General features: G+C 38.1%; 1 protein-coding gene across 1 annotated transcript; it reads right to left on the minus strand.

Moving 5' to 3' along the window:
- Positions 1–3751: 3751 nt before the first annotated feature.
- On the minus strand, positions 3752–4721 carry LOC110776814 (uncharacterized). Its single transcript, XM_021981374.1, has 3 exons — positions 4386–4721; positions 4150–4236; positions 3752–4036 (listed from the first exon to the last, which is right to left on the minus strand). Exons 1-3 carry the CDS (start codon positions 4719–4721, stop codon positions 3752–3754), a joined length of 708 nt encoding a protein of 235 aa, XP_021837066.1.
- Positions 4722–15975: the final 11254 nt, after the last annotated feature.

Consider the following 15975-nt stretch of genomic DNA (forward strand, 5'->3'; position numbering starts at 1 on the left):
ATTTAGGCCATATTTTGCATAGACTTTGGGCCATATTTTGCATATAATTTGGGCCATATTTTGCATATAACTTGGAAATATGCATCCTGCAAAAAAATACATCCTGGAAATATTCAACAAGCCAAGCCTGGAAATATTCATCCTGCAATATTATCCATGATCACAAAGTCTTGTCCATGATCACAAAGTCTTCCAACAACAATATTATCCATGATCACAAAGTCTTCCAACAACATACATCCTAAATATTCAACAAAGTCTTCCAACTACCAAATTTACAAATTAATAACAATTTATCCAACAACTATGATCACAAAATTATCCAACACCCACATTATCCTGCAAATTATAAATACTATGAATCATCCAAGAACCAGTTTAGGGCAAACCACTACTACCCCCCTTGTCCTAGCTCGAGGCAGCATTGCTTCAAGCATGGCGTAACTGACGTCATTGTATTCCGACAGCAAGTCGTCAAGCATTAACGCCGTTCTTAATTTCACCAAATCATGCTACATAAATCAGGAAAAATGTAAGTCCTACTACTATGTTGGACCACACAAAATCTTGAAGTTGAAGTTGAGAAAATTATACTTACCACTTCATACTGTGCCACGAACCGAGGCGCACATGCCTTCATGCAGCTTAACATTATAACCCCGCACGACTTACTACAACACATTTACACATTTTTAAGTCAAACAAATAATAAACTTTACAGGCACGATTAAGAATACAAATAAACCACATATATACTTACTTGTCCACATTGCCTGCTATGTTGATGACCTCAGTACGCCAATTGCTCATTGTCCCTGCCTGGTATCCAGGTACATTCACCTCGAACATGGTATCCATTGCATTAACCTGGTACGATTATACCAATATTCACTACATTTAACAAACTCCTCAACAAACTCCTACAAATTTATGAAAATCACTACAAGTCAAGTCCTGAACATTTACCAGGTCATTAAGGTTATCGGCATGTTTCTCCGCTGGGTTTTTGAAGATCGAATCAATCAATCTTATTGCCTTCCCCTTAATGTCAAAACAGACACCCCACCAATGTTCTTTGACCAGTACGGGGACAAAAACCTGTACCACAGGTGTACCGTTATAACTGCTTCACTTAAAAATTAAGCACACGTATATTAAACCAAAATACATACCGTCGCTAGAGAAGTAAACGGGATGTTTTTCAGAACCTTGCCGTACTTGGTGCCTATGATGTAGTTGGAGTCTCTGGATTCCAATACCCTTAACTTTGAACCAAGAAAAACAACAGTCAGATAATACAAACCAACATAGATGGGAAAGAAAAATAAAGTTAACCCGATAATTCTTACGGCAAAATCAGGAGTCAGCAATATCCTTTCACTCTTTCCAACGAACTCCTTCACTCTCCACACCTTAGTGTACAGAAAGGAAGCCATCCGAACATACCTGGTACTCACACATTAGCTCGCCATCAATGTGTGGTAACAATCCCTTTGATCAGCCACCCCACCATCACAGCTAATCATCTCTGGTCCCGGGCTATATACAATTCATTTACAATTAGAGCCACATTCAATAAGTATAAATACACGTAAACGATTTATTTAAATATTCATACCAGGTGGGGATGTTCCTTGATGACCGCCAAGATCGGATGAATACAAGGACATGGTTTGCAAAGGCTGTAATTCTCTGTGGATTCGTAGACAATTCATACACAGTAGAAGACAACGCAGGCTTAGTCACTCTCTTGGGCCCAGTCCCGGGAGTATTTGCTGGCTCGTTCTCTTTTTCTTTCTCTTTTCCCTTATCTACAATTGTCACTTGCTCAACATTTGTCACTTGCTCAACTTTCTGGTGGAACGGCTGCGGTGGAACGGCTGCGGTGGAACGGCTGCGGCGTCTGATTTCTATGAAGATCCAGTTGTTGAGTCTAGCATCTCCTTAGAAAGTTGATTAGCTAGCTTCACACACGAAGCTGCCACAATTCCAACCATCCCAACAGGACCTTCCTCGACCTGTCTCTCAGAAACAGGTGCCGCAGCAGTCGAGAGACCGTTCGAAATAGCAGCTGAAACACCGCCACCCCCACCACCAATGTTATAGTGGAACGAACCAGAATAGCCTGCTGAGTAACCCCCACCAGCATTGTTCTTTCCACCTGATCCTCCTGAACCTCCTGATCCTCCTGAATTCTTTCCACTTGCAAATGCATCAAAGCCGATCGGTGCTTGAGCAGCAGCATCGTAGCCTTGACGAGGAGCGTTCTCAAACCTAGGAGGACCTAGACCTAGACCTACACTTACATCATCACCACCCCCTCTTCCCATACCCCCAGGAAAACCAAAAGGCCCTCTTCCAATTCCCATACCACCAGGCCCTCTTCCCATTCCCATACTCGTACCAACACCGTAATCACCTATGCCAACAAACCGCCTAGTGCCAAACCCACCAGTGCCAACCAACCCACCACGAGGCCCAACCCAACCACTGCCAGCACTGCCAACAAACCCCCCAGTGCCAACCAAACTACCACCCCACCCACTGCCATCACCACCAACACCCATACCACTACCGCTCGCTAACCATTCCCTCTCGGACACAGCATTCACAATCATACGCTCCAACTCGGGTTTGAACAACTCAAGTACCTGCACAAACCAAACATGGTGCACCAAAACAACTCAACATTGCACACATCCAAAACAATCATACGCTCCAAAACAACTCGGGTTTGCACATAAATTACACTAACCCTAACAAACAATAACACAAAAATTCAAGCTAAAGTAGAAATACCTGATGCGCCAGTTCTTGTACAGCGGCACTATCTCTACTTAAATTTCCTAAGAGGGAAACACCAGCGTTTCCCCCTGCGTTGCCAACATCTGCCCTACTTGGCAAGAGGTTAGGATCAGTTTCCGTGCCCTTGCCGGTCAACGGCTCATCTACAATATCAATCCGCCGGTCAACTTCCTTGTTTGTCAGTCCACTGACACTGTTTCTCACTTCACCATCATACACCACTTTCTTTGACTGCAAATACATAAGTACCTCGTTAATTACAACGTAACTAAATATTTTTCAATCAAACAACCACCAATTTTGTATTACCTTGGATCTACCATAGTCGTATCCTTTTCTCTTGTCTCTCTTGATTGCTTTTTTCACTTCCAGGTTCCCCCAAACCTTCAATCTAGGTAAAGGTTCCACATCAACGGGGGTTCCCGCCAAGCGATCAAGGTAAAATGTCTGCAAATTTAGTCACACAAGTATTAGAACTAGATTTGCAGTTATATAAAATCAAATAAATTAATTAATATGTGACACAAATCTTACCATTAAGGCCACAACACAGCCACCGCATCCACCAGCATAACCATCGTCGTAAAAACTCTTCAAAAAAACTTCCACACGTTCCATCAGCCTATTATAAGTCCACGTGCACCAATCGTACTCCTCTGCCGCACCACCCAACGAAACAACAGCCATCAATTTGTGTGACAGGTTGGTGCACATGGCTGTAGGGCAAAGTAAGTGGCCCACTACCACAGCCAAGAACGCATTCCTAAATGCTAGCTTCTCACCAGGGGTACTTAGAGGTATAACCTCCCCCGCTGAATCTTTCTCTCCCTCCACAACTTTGGCTACCTTCGCCAACAACACCATATCCTTCGAAGGATCAGCAACTCCAGTACCGTACATCTTAAACAGCTCAATGGCAGGACGTACCATTTGCTGATCCTTCCAATCAATTGCCACAGGTGCAGGAACATCCTTCGTTCCCATTGGCAGCCCAAAAATCCTTTGAACATGTTGCGGGGGTAAACCGGAACACATTCCCATCCCCAAACTCTACATGGCCCTCAGCATCTACCCTGGTCATCAACCAGTAACAGAATCTCCTGTCAAACTTCCCCAACTTCATTTCCAACAACCCCGAGAAACCCATTTTCTCTACTTCTTCCCGTCTTGAATCATCCAGTTTCTTGATTAACTTGACGAACGACTCGACCCTGCAAATAATTTTAGGGGCCTGATTAAGAAATATTTATAAAAAATACATATAACTTTTATAACTTTTATAATACATTACTAAAGAAATTCTAATACTCAAATGTTAAATCTAACATAAATAACACAATTTACCTTTTCACAAGTTCCTAAATGCGTCAAGACAACACGATTACGTGCCTTGACAATCTCCCCGGCACTCTTGCTCCTTTTCTTCGAAACCTAAAAATATATTACGCAAACGTGTTAAAGCTTATTTAACATAATACTAAATTGATTTAAATTTATATTTTATTGCAAATAATACTTATTTAATTTAAAACAAAAATTTAGTATTATGTATCTTAAATACTTAAAATACTAAAATTTACCTTCTTCGAGGCCTTCTTCGAAGCCTTCTTCGAGGACTTCTTCCTCTTTCTCTTTCTTGGCTCTTCCTCCTCCTCCGAAGAAGATGAAGACGAGGAATGACCTTCTGACCCTTCCGTAGATGACGCAGAAGATGAAGCAGAGCACTCCTCAGAGGAGGACTCCTCTTCACTACTTTCCTCCTCACTGCATTGTACGCCATCTAGATCTTCACTTGCCTCCTGGTACACCAGCTTCTGCCTCTTCTTCTTCCTACTACCACTTGCACTAGGTTTCACAACATGCTTCTTCGGAGGGGTTCTCCCAGCTTTCTTTGAACCACCCCCTTTCTTCGTCATCTTTAAATTCCCCATACTAACTTCTACACAAAATTAAACCAGGAATGTCAAACTACACAACTAATACCAGGACACTCAAACTACACAAACTCGATTAACATCGATTAACATTCAACTAACAACAAACAACTGACAAACAAGAAGCGGGGGTAGGGGTTCCCTAACACTTTCACAACAACGGCAACAACCCTTACAAGCTTGTTTCAAATACCATGCATTCAATCAAATCAACATACTCCTCTTTTTATAGAACCGGTTTCCGACTACCCAAACACCAATAAAAAAACAAGATAAAAAGGCATGAATTGCAAATACCATACATCGATACCATACATCACAACTAGCAGACCCATCCACCACCACCACCACCACCACCACCACCTCCACCTCCACCTCCACCATCACAACAAGGCATGCCACCACCTTATTCTAAAAAAATCAATCAGAATTTCATTATGAACAAAATTATGACCAATTTCTATTTCGATGAATTACAAATACCAATACCAAATTATTGGACAAAAAACCTAACACTATTTCCCATTTAACCAAGAAATTGAAACTACTTCAACCATTTAAACAGAATTATGAAACCAACTCAAGCAATTAATTAAATCGTATCAATTTATCATCTTTATCAGGAATAATGCAAGCACTTTATCACATTCAATTTATCATCTTTATCAGGATTAATGCACAAGAAATTCACAGCTGAAATCAACAAAAATCCATTCTCGCATGAAATAGGGTAAATTAGTGCGAATTAATAAAATTTATGCAAACATTTGCTCAAGGATTGACAAAATTTATGCAAACATTATGCAAAAATCATATCAAGCCCAAATCTATAAACAATTGACAATAATTTCAAATATATAAACAAAAACCCTAATTAATTTCAAATTAGGGTTTTACCTCGAAAATTTGGGGCTTTTTCACGAACACAAATTCGACCAAATTCCTAGTGATTCTTGCGAGAACTTCAGTCACTAGAACTTGAATGCTTCCTCCGAGAACAAACGCACCTTGAGTGATTGTTTTTGGAAATTCGATTTCGTTTTTTGGGTTTTCAGAAATCGCGACCAAGGAGAGAGAGAGAAGTTGGAAGATGATTCAAGTGAGGAGTGAGTGAGGATGACAAGTTGGCCGTTACGGAGTCCATGTAGGCAAACGGATTTGCTTGCTCAGCAATTTCAAATTGTGCGCGAAAGTACCAAATTGCCCCTGGCATGTATATGCAAATACATGCATGGCTGCGATTTTGACGCCCTCGTGGTGCGTAGGTCTGTTGTCTTACTATATGAGATTTATAATTTATTGCATGTTTCATAAATCACGTTACGTAAGGATAAGTAAAACATGCAGTGTGTTAGGAATTAGAATTACACTATAATTCTAAAACAATAAATAAGTCTAAGAATTAGAGTTTAGCATAAACTCCTCTTCCTAAAACTTTAGGAATTACGTAAGTACAGAAGTAGCATTAGTTTCCTTGATTTACAAAAGTCTCATGCCTAATTGATTTACGTTCATTGTACTATATCTAAAAGAGTAGTAGAGAACTATCCTCTCTTTACTTGATATGATATTTCTAAAGGAGTTTTCTGCTCTGTCCATTATTTTTTTCTGTTATCTACAGTTGGTGTGATAAAAGCCTTATATTATGCTCTTTACACTGCAACCTAAGTTAGCATGAGCTGGCCAGTTAGTATATTGTTTTTCTTTCCCACTTCAAACCTCGATCTTAGGAAATGAATGGATACCTTTGTCAGGCAGTTGATGCACATAAGCAATGAATGTACATCAGTACATAATTTGTACTATATATTTGAGCATTGCTCAATCAATCAATTCAAGCTTTCTCCCTCTCTATATTTTTACACAGTGCCATCATTACACTTTGGACTTCATTTGTTTTGAAACTTTGGAAGCAAAATTAATTAAAGTAACTTTTTAGTTTTTTTTATGTATGGTGGGTAGGTCATGGGTGTATCATGTTCATTCTCATATCAATGACTAACAAAGTAACAAATAACAAGGGAATTAAGTTCTATGGTTATCTTTCTTCTTCTTTTTGACGGGTATATAATCATCTTTCTATTTGAATTTAGATGTTGTTTCTTTCCTCACACTTATTTCTTTTCCTCACACTTCACTCTACTTCTTTTTTCCTCACACTTCACTTCTCTTCTCTTCATTTTTCTGATCTTTTGCCTAATTTCTTCTCTTCTCTTCATCTCTTCTCCTCCCATGTCTTTCCCGCAAATAAGGTGTCAAAAAATGAAGAATATTCTAAGTTTATCCAAACAAGAAACTAAATAGTACACGGAAAAATTAGCTGCATTTGAAAAAGGTTCTCCTCTTTAATCTTTCAATTTTTTTATTTTTTTTTTCTGATATTCAATTGTTGGTTGTGCTACTCAGTATTTGATTGATTAAAAATGCATGCAAAAATTCGATCGCAGTAAAGTTGAAGAAACCCAAAGCTGATTGGGGAGAACCTGTGGAGAATGTGCCTGTGAATTATGTATTGGCCGTAGCTTTGGCAGGTACGCCTTTCTAACATGATATAATGATATGATCCTTTCAGATTTTGTTTGGGTTTTAATTCTCATGGCGTAGAAATAAATTAAACATTAAACACATATCTATACATATTATTTAAAAAGGATAACCATAGATGATTAGATGACATGTGTCACCCCATCTTTCATCCATGCATAATTTTATTTTATTTACAATTTTTTATTTTATTATTCACCATTTAATTCATATATTTATTCAACATTTTCTACTTCATCTCCCTCTTTAACACTCAATATTAAATATGGCCGCATGAATATTAAATAGGAAAAATTTCATGGATATGAGCGAGTATATATTAGTGTAATAGCACTCCGTAATGTACATGTTTCACGTACGTGTACATCATTTTAAAACTATTGTTATGACGTTTAATTCTTTAATACTCCGTAACATCGTTGACAGAGAATTTTCTACCATGACAATCTTGAAAAAGATTCTTTTCGAGATGAAATCATGTAATTCATATTCTTTTTTAAACTTAACTTATTTTTTTATAACATAATTTCTCCCCGGAAAAATGAAAATAAGATGAAAAATAACAAGTTTAAAATTTGTATTTTACGTAAGTAGTATAACACCATGCTTAAGTGGTTAATTTTAACTAATTATGTTTTACTAAAATTCTAAATTTGACTACGTCGTTATTTTTAATTTGTACCTTATATTTTCTCAAACACACATAGCGAATATAAATCGATTTTATTTACTTAAAATATATTTTATATTTATAAATTATTATTTACGAGTAATTACTTATACTCCGTAAACAAATTTAATCTCATCTGTGCGTTGCACGGGTCCAAATCTAGTTAATATTAATTAAGGAATAAAAACTTGAATAAAAGTAATCTATCTCTCTTCTGTGGTTTTAAAATATTTCTCATAATGATTATTAATTTATACTTAAGGATGTAAATATGAGAGTAAAATACCTTATTATTTTGATTTTACAACTTGACAGATCTTGATTTGATTTAATAGTATGCTCGCCTAACAATTTCCTTGAAAAACGAAGACGTAAAAAGTAGCAAGATTAATTAAGGTACTTCATAATTAAGAAAATAAACCAATTAAGTAAATACCTCTAACACCATTATGATTATCATACCACCTATATGATCATGCATACTCCCTATTCACATAAAATTGTCACTAAATCTTTAAAAGAAATTTGACATCTTGTCCACCTATATAGACCGTTGTCAAATTCCTCAACGCCAATCATAATTCTATAAGAAAGCACCTCACTTACCTTGTACGTTTAACAAATAGTATTTCTCACTTTAAAAAAACCCCAAAAGATGAAGTGTTCCAAATCAAATGTGTAAGATGTTATTGACTTTTACTAACAAATTAAAGTACGGAGTACTATGTAGCGCAATAACTACTCAACGTGCATTTTTTTTTTATTGAAGATCAAGATCAAACACCTTTACATCAGAACTTTGCTAGTGCTTCTCAAAAACACCTTAAAAAGTTGATTGTAATACTCACCCATATAAATCGATTAGTCGTAAATGGATTCAATTCATTCGGAATATTACAGGTGTTATAATTGGACAAATGCCTGCACATTGAACTAAAATTGGTAAAAATTACAGGAATAATATATAAGTAGACAAATATCTGCATAATAAAGAAATTATTGCGGCAGTAGAAGGTACAATGCAAATAATTGAAATCGGTTAATATCACATAATTACCTGCAAAATTAAATTGATTTTGAAATTAAATTCATCATACATTGAGGAGATGATTATCCTACTCCGTATTAGATTATGTTATTGGTGGAAGTTACTACTTAGTAGTGGGAAGGAAAAGGTGGAATATCGTTTTGTTCTAAGATGAAGTAGTTTTTTTTTTTATTCAATTAAAGGCAGAGATAAACTCCAAAATAAAATAAAACAAAAACAAAGCATATAAAGATGAGGTAGCTTGTAGTTGGTTATTGAGTAGTATTGTTTAGGGTCATGTTTTTTTTGTTTGTTTTTGTTTTACATAATTAAGGGAAGTTACACAGTTTCTTGTTTTTTGAAATTAAATTGATTCGAAATTAAATTCATCGTATCATATGTGTTTTTGGAGGGATTTGATTGTTGTTTGAATTAATTCACAAGTATTGAAGGGAGTGCATGAGAATGCTTAAATGAGGTTTTTGTTGGGTTATGATTCATATGACAAAACATAAATCATGCGGAAAAACCATAAAGCCAGGAAAGCATATTATTTACACATAATCATTTAGCATAGTTTAGATGCATACACTTTGTTGCGTGCCCTCCCTAGCTGCGCCCGAACCGAACAAGAACAAGTCTTTAGGACTCCAAGTGCCGTCCCTCCATAGATAGTCCACAACACGTCCGGATCCGCCTTAAGCTTGACCAACTAGAATCGCCCTTAAGGTTGCTTAGGAATTTCGGCTATTTAGGTGCAAGTGTGTGGCTGATTTTTCTTCAAAATCTTACCTTTAGAATACTTCAATTGTGTCTATAAATTATGACCCTAGGCACCTATTTATAGAGGTATGGAAAAGGAACTGGAATCCTACTAGGATACGAATTAATTAAACTAGAATCCTAGTAGAACTCTTATTTAATTAATTTATCCTTTTAGGATTAGGAATTTAATCATATATCGAATCCTGATAGCTTTAGGATTCGTATAGCACGTATACGAGCATCGCACGAGCACCGCACACTCGCGCAGGCCTTGCGGCCCACGCTGAGCGCACAGCGCTCGGCCCATGCTGCTGCCTGTGTCCGTGCGCGCGCCCAAGGCCTTGGCTAGGCCTGGCCTTGCGCTGGGCCTGGTCGAGGCTTGGCGTGTGTTGGTGATGCGTGTGGCTTGCTGGGCGATGGCCTGGCTTCGTGCTGGGCCTTCGTCTAGCGAGCCTCGTCCGATGCTAATTCGTACGATAAGCTTCCGATTAAGTTTCCGATTCCGGAAATCATTTCCGATACGAACAATATTTAATATTTCCGATTCCAGAATTAATTTCCGTTTCGAACAAATATTTAATATTTCCGTTTCCGGAATTATTTTCCTATTCCGATAATATTTCCGATTCTGACAATATTTCCGTTTCCGGCAATATTTCCGATTCCGGCAATATTTCCATTTCCATTAAAATTTTCCGATACGTACCATGTTTCCGTTTCCGGCAACATTTACGACTTGGATAATATTTATATTTCCGATACGATCCATATTTCCGTTTCCGGTAATATCATCGTTTCCGGAGTATTCGTTTCTTGCTTGTGACGATCTCAGCTCCCACTGAAACCAAGATCCGTCGATTCCGAATATCCATAGATGGAGTATTTAATGCCATTAAATACTTGATCCGTTTACGTACTATTTGTGTGACCCTACGGGTTCAGTCAAGAGTAAGCTGTGGATTAATATCATTAATTCCACTTGAACTGAAGCGGCCTCTAGCTAGGCATTCAGCTCACTTAATCTCACTGAATTATTAACGTACTTGTTAATTAATACTGAACCGCATTTATTAGACTTAATATTATATGCATACTTGGACCAAGGGCACTATTTCCTTCAGTCTCCCACTTGTCCTTAGGGACAAGTGTGCATTTACCTAATTCCTTTGTCGCTCGATGCTTGCTCTTGAACATAAGGTAAGAGTTGTCATCCTTATTATGTCCAGAGGTGTTTCTCGGTTTCAGATTTCAACTAATCAAATAAACAGATAATCATAGCCTATGATTCAACCGAGCACGGCCATGCATTTTACAGTTTCTAGCTCTCCGAGTGGCCTTGTACAACTTTTAAGCATCTCATCCCGATTTATGGGAGGACAATCCCAATCTTGCGATCTTGAGATTAGACTTCGTTTGATAGGTGATTACCTGAGTGTTGCCTTTATAGCCTCCTTTTACGGTGCGACGGTTGGTCAACGTCAAAGCAACCAGTTCTCAAACAAGTAATCTCAAATCACTCAGGTATTGAGGATTTAGTGTCTAATAATTTTAATGAAATTTACTTATGACAGATTTTCATCTCTTATAGTAAAGTTTCATAGGTCTGTCCGATACTAGTCTTCCCAAAGTAAGTATCTATGCTAATGATTATGACATTGCTATGTCCACATAGTTCAAGAAACAAAACTACTAGTCATCTTGCATTCTAGTCGTTTAACGTTTTCTATGCGTCCAATTTTATAGAAAACTCCGACCAGGGACCATTTTCAACTTTTGACATTCAAGTTCACTTGATAGATATTTCTTAGTCACAGGACTGGTCCTGACAGTCTATCTTGAATATATCGTCAAATTGAAGGGACTCATCATTTAATAAACCACAAATTAAATGGAAAAATGAATTCTATTCATTTATTGTGAATGATTAACCAATAATGTTTTACAAAGAATTAAACTCTAAAACTTTAAAACATTAAATAAGGACATCAAAGCCATTCTCCAATATGCTTGATTCCCATAGCTGCAGTGTGCGAGTTGTGCTTCGCCTGCGGCAGAGGTTTAGTCAATGGATCTGATATGTTGTCATCAGTTCCAATCTTGCTTATTTCGACTTCTTTTCTTTCAACGAACTCTCGTAGAAGGTGAAATCTACGAAGTACATGCTTGACTCTTTGGTGGTGTCTAGGCTCCTTTGCCTATGCAATAGCTCCGTTATTATCACAATATAGGGCTATTGGTCCTTTAATGGAGGGGATTACACCAAGTTCACCTGTGAACTTCCTTAGCCATATAGCTTCCTTTGCTGCTTCATGTGCAGCAATGTACTCCGCTTCAGTTGTAGAATCCGCAATGGTGCTTTGCTTAGCACTTTTCCAGCTTACTGCACCTCCGTTGAGGCAGAAGACAAACCCAGACTGTGATCTGAAATCATCTTTTTCGGTTTGGAAACTTGCGTCCGTATAGCCTTTAACAATTAATTCATCATCTCCACCATAGACCAGGAAGTCATCTTTGTGCCTTTTCAGGTACTTCAGAATATTCTTGGCAGCAGTCCAATGTGCCTCTCCTGGGTCTGACTGGTATCTGCTCGTAGCACTGAGTGCGAACGCAACATCCGGGCGTGTACATATCATAGCATACATTATTGAACCAATCAATGATGCATATGGAATCCCATTCATTCGTCTGCGCTCATCAAGTGTTTTTGGGCATTGAGTCTTGCTTAGAGTTATTCCATGAGACATGGGTAGGTAGCCTCGCTTGGAGTCTGCCATCTTGAACCTCTCAAGCACCTTATTGATATAAGTGCTTTGACTAAGTCCAATCATCCTTTTAGATCTATCTCTGTAAATCTTGATACCCAATATGTACTGTGCTTCTCCTAGATCCTTCATCGAAAAACATTTCCCAAGCCAAATCTTGATAGAGTTCAACATAGGAATGTCATTTCCGATAAGTAATATGTCATCGACATATAATACTAGGAAAGAAATTTTGCTCCCACCGACCTTCTTGTATACACAAGATTCGTCTGCGTTCTTGATGAAACCAAAGTCACTGACTGCTTCATCAAAACGTATATTCCAGCTCCTGGATGCCTGCTTCAATCCGTAGATTGATTTCTTTAGCTTGCATACCTTTTTAGCATTCTTTGGATCCTCAAAACCCTCAGGCTGTGTCATAAACATAGTTTCTGTGAAAACGCCGTTTAACTGGTGAAAAGGTTTCATCGTAATCCACACCGTGGACTTGCTTGTAACCTTTTGCAACCAATCTAGCTTTGAAAACTTCAAGTTTCCCATCCTTGTCCTTTTTCAGTTTAAAAACCCATTTGCTTCCAATGGCTTGGTAGCCATCTGGCAAATTGACCAAATCCCATACTTGGTTTTCAGACATGGAGTCTAATTCAGATTGCATGGCTTCATGCCATTGCTTGGAGCTAGGGCTCGTCATAGCTTGTTTGTAAGTCGCAGGTTCATCACTTTCAAGTAATAGAACATCATAGCTCTCGTTCGTCAAAATACCTAAGTACCTTTCCGGTTGAGATCTATATCTCTGCGATCTACGCGGGGTTACATCTCTAGATTGACCATGATTTTCACCAGATACTTCTAAAGATCTCTGAGTTTCATCTTGAATGTCATCTTGAGCATTCTCTAGAATTTGTTGTTCGACTCGAATTTCTTCGAGGTCTACTTTTCTCCCACTTGTTATTTTGGAAATGTGATCCTTTTCCAAAAAGATACCATCTCCAGCAACAAACACCTTGTTCTCAAATGTATTGTAGAAGTAATACCCCTTTGTTTCCTTTGGATAGCCCACAAGGATACATTTGTCAGATTTTGGATGAAGTTTGTCTGAAATTAATCGTTTGACGTATACTTCATATCCCCAAATCTTAAGAAAAGATACTTTTGGAGGCTTTCCAAACCATAACTCATATGGAGTCTTTTCAACAGCTTTAGACGGAGCTCTATTTATAGTGAGTGCAGCTGTATTTAGTGCATGTCCCCAAAATTCTATTGGAAGTTCGGCCTGACCCATCATTGACCTAACCATGTCTAGCAAGGTTGTGTTCCTCCGTTCCGACACACCGTTCCATTGTGGTGTTCCAGGAGGAGTCAATTCTGATAGAATTCCACATTCTTTCACATGGTCATCAAATTCATAGCTCAGATATTCACCGCCTCTATCAGACCGCAGTGCCTTAATCTTCTTGCCTAATTGATTCTCTACTTCACTCTGAAATTCCTTGAATTTATCAAAGGATTCAGACTTATGCTTCATTAGGTAGACATAACCATATCTACTGAAGTCATCAGTGAAAGTGATAAGGTAGCTGAAACCACCCCTAGCATTTGTACTCATTGGTCCACATACATCTGTATGGATTAAACCCAATAGTTCAGTTGCTCTTTCTCCAACTTTAGAGAAAGGTTGCTTCATCATTTTGCCAAGTAAACATGATTCGCACTTACCATAATCCTCTAAGTCAAATGGTTCTAGAATTCTTTCCTTTTGAAGTCTTTCCATGCGTTTCAAGTTAATATGGCCTAATCGACAATGCCACAGATAGGTGAGATCTGAATCATCCTTTTTGGCCTTTTTGGTATTTATGTTATAAACTTGTTTGTCGTGATCTAATAAATAAAGTCCATTGACTAATCTAGCAGATCCATAAAACATCTCTTTAAAATAAAACGAACAACTATTGTCTTTTATTAAAAAGGAAAATCCCTTAGCATCTAAGCAAGAAAAAGAAATGATGTTTTTAGTAAGGCTTGGAACATGGAAACACTCTTCCAGTTCCAAAACTAGCCCAGAGGGCAACGACAAATAATAAGTTCCTACAGCTAATGCAGCAATCCGTGCTCCATTTCCCACTCGTAGGTCGACTTCACCCTTGCTTAACTTTCTACTTCTTCTTAGTCCCTGAGAATTGGAACATAAGTGTGAGCCACAACCTGTATCTAATACCCAAGAAGTTGAATTAACAAGTGTACAGTCTATAACGAAAATACCTGAAGATGGAACGACTGTTCCGTTCTTCTGATCTTCCTTTAGCTTCAAGCAATCTCTCTTCCAATGCCCCTTCCTTTTGCAGTACAAGCATTCGGATTCAGAAGTGGGTTGACTGACCTTCCTCTTTTCAGATTTGGCGCCAATTTTCTTAGTTGGGCTGGCCTTGTTGCCACCTTTCTTAGCATTCCTCTTCTTTCCAGATTTCTTGAACTTGCCCCCACGCACCATAAGCACATCTTGCTTATCACTTTTGAGCGTCTTTTCAGCGGTCTTCAGCATACCGTGAAGCTCAGTGAGCATTTTGTCCAGACTATTCATACTGTAGTTCAGTTTGAACTGATCATACCCGTTATGAAGAGAATGGAGGATGGTGTCTACAGCCATTTCCTGAGAGAATTGCTGATCCAGCCGACTCATATTCTCAATGAGTCCAATCATTTTGAGAACATGTGGACTTACGGGATCGCCTTTCTTGAGCTTGGTCTCAAGAATTTGCCTATGAGTCTCGAATCTTTCGACCCGAGCCAGATCATTGAACATGTTCTTTAACTCACTGATGATCGTGAAAGCATCTGAGTTGATGAACGTTTTCTGTAGATCTGCACTCATGGTTGCAAGCATTAGACATTTCACATCCTTGTTGGCATCAATCCAATGATTGAGGGCTGCCTGAGTGACCCCTTCGCCTGCGGCTTCGGGCATCGCCTCTTCCAGGACATACTCCTTTTCTTCCTGCATAAGAACTATTTGCAAGTTCCTTTGTCAGTCAAGGAAGTTTTTCCCGCTCAACTTCTCCTTTTCGAGAATTGATCGAATGTTGAATGAATTGTTGTTTGCCATAATTAAAACTACAATTGAAAAAGAATAAACAAATAAATAACCATTCACAGTTTCTCTTAATAAACTTAAATTCTAGCATACATGCATAATTCAATGTTCATTAAGCATTTTATTCAAGTTATGTGTTCCGGCAGGTGTGAATAAAATGATTCCAAGACCCTAAAATCCATTGACGAATTAAGCACATTATGTATTTAGACTCAATTCTAAAATCTTTTAGGTAAGCAAAAGCCTTTTGCTAATAGTCTAGAAACTACTCTTGGTTGATAGGTACGTCTAAGAACTTATTAGGTAAACCTATCGATTTTTCCACGACATAAAAGGACTCCTTACTTATATCGTTGAGTTTCACCAAAACTAACATGTAC

Source organism: Spinacia oleracea, chromosome 4, assembly GCF_020520425.1.
Source record: "Spinacia oleracea cultivar Varoflay chromosome 4, BTI_SOV_V1, whole genome shotgun sequence".
In the NCBI taxonomy this organism is placed as follows: Eukaryota; Viridiplantae; Streptophyta; class Magnoliopsida; order Caryophyllales; family Amaranthaceae; genus Spinacia; species Spinacia oleracea.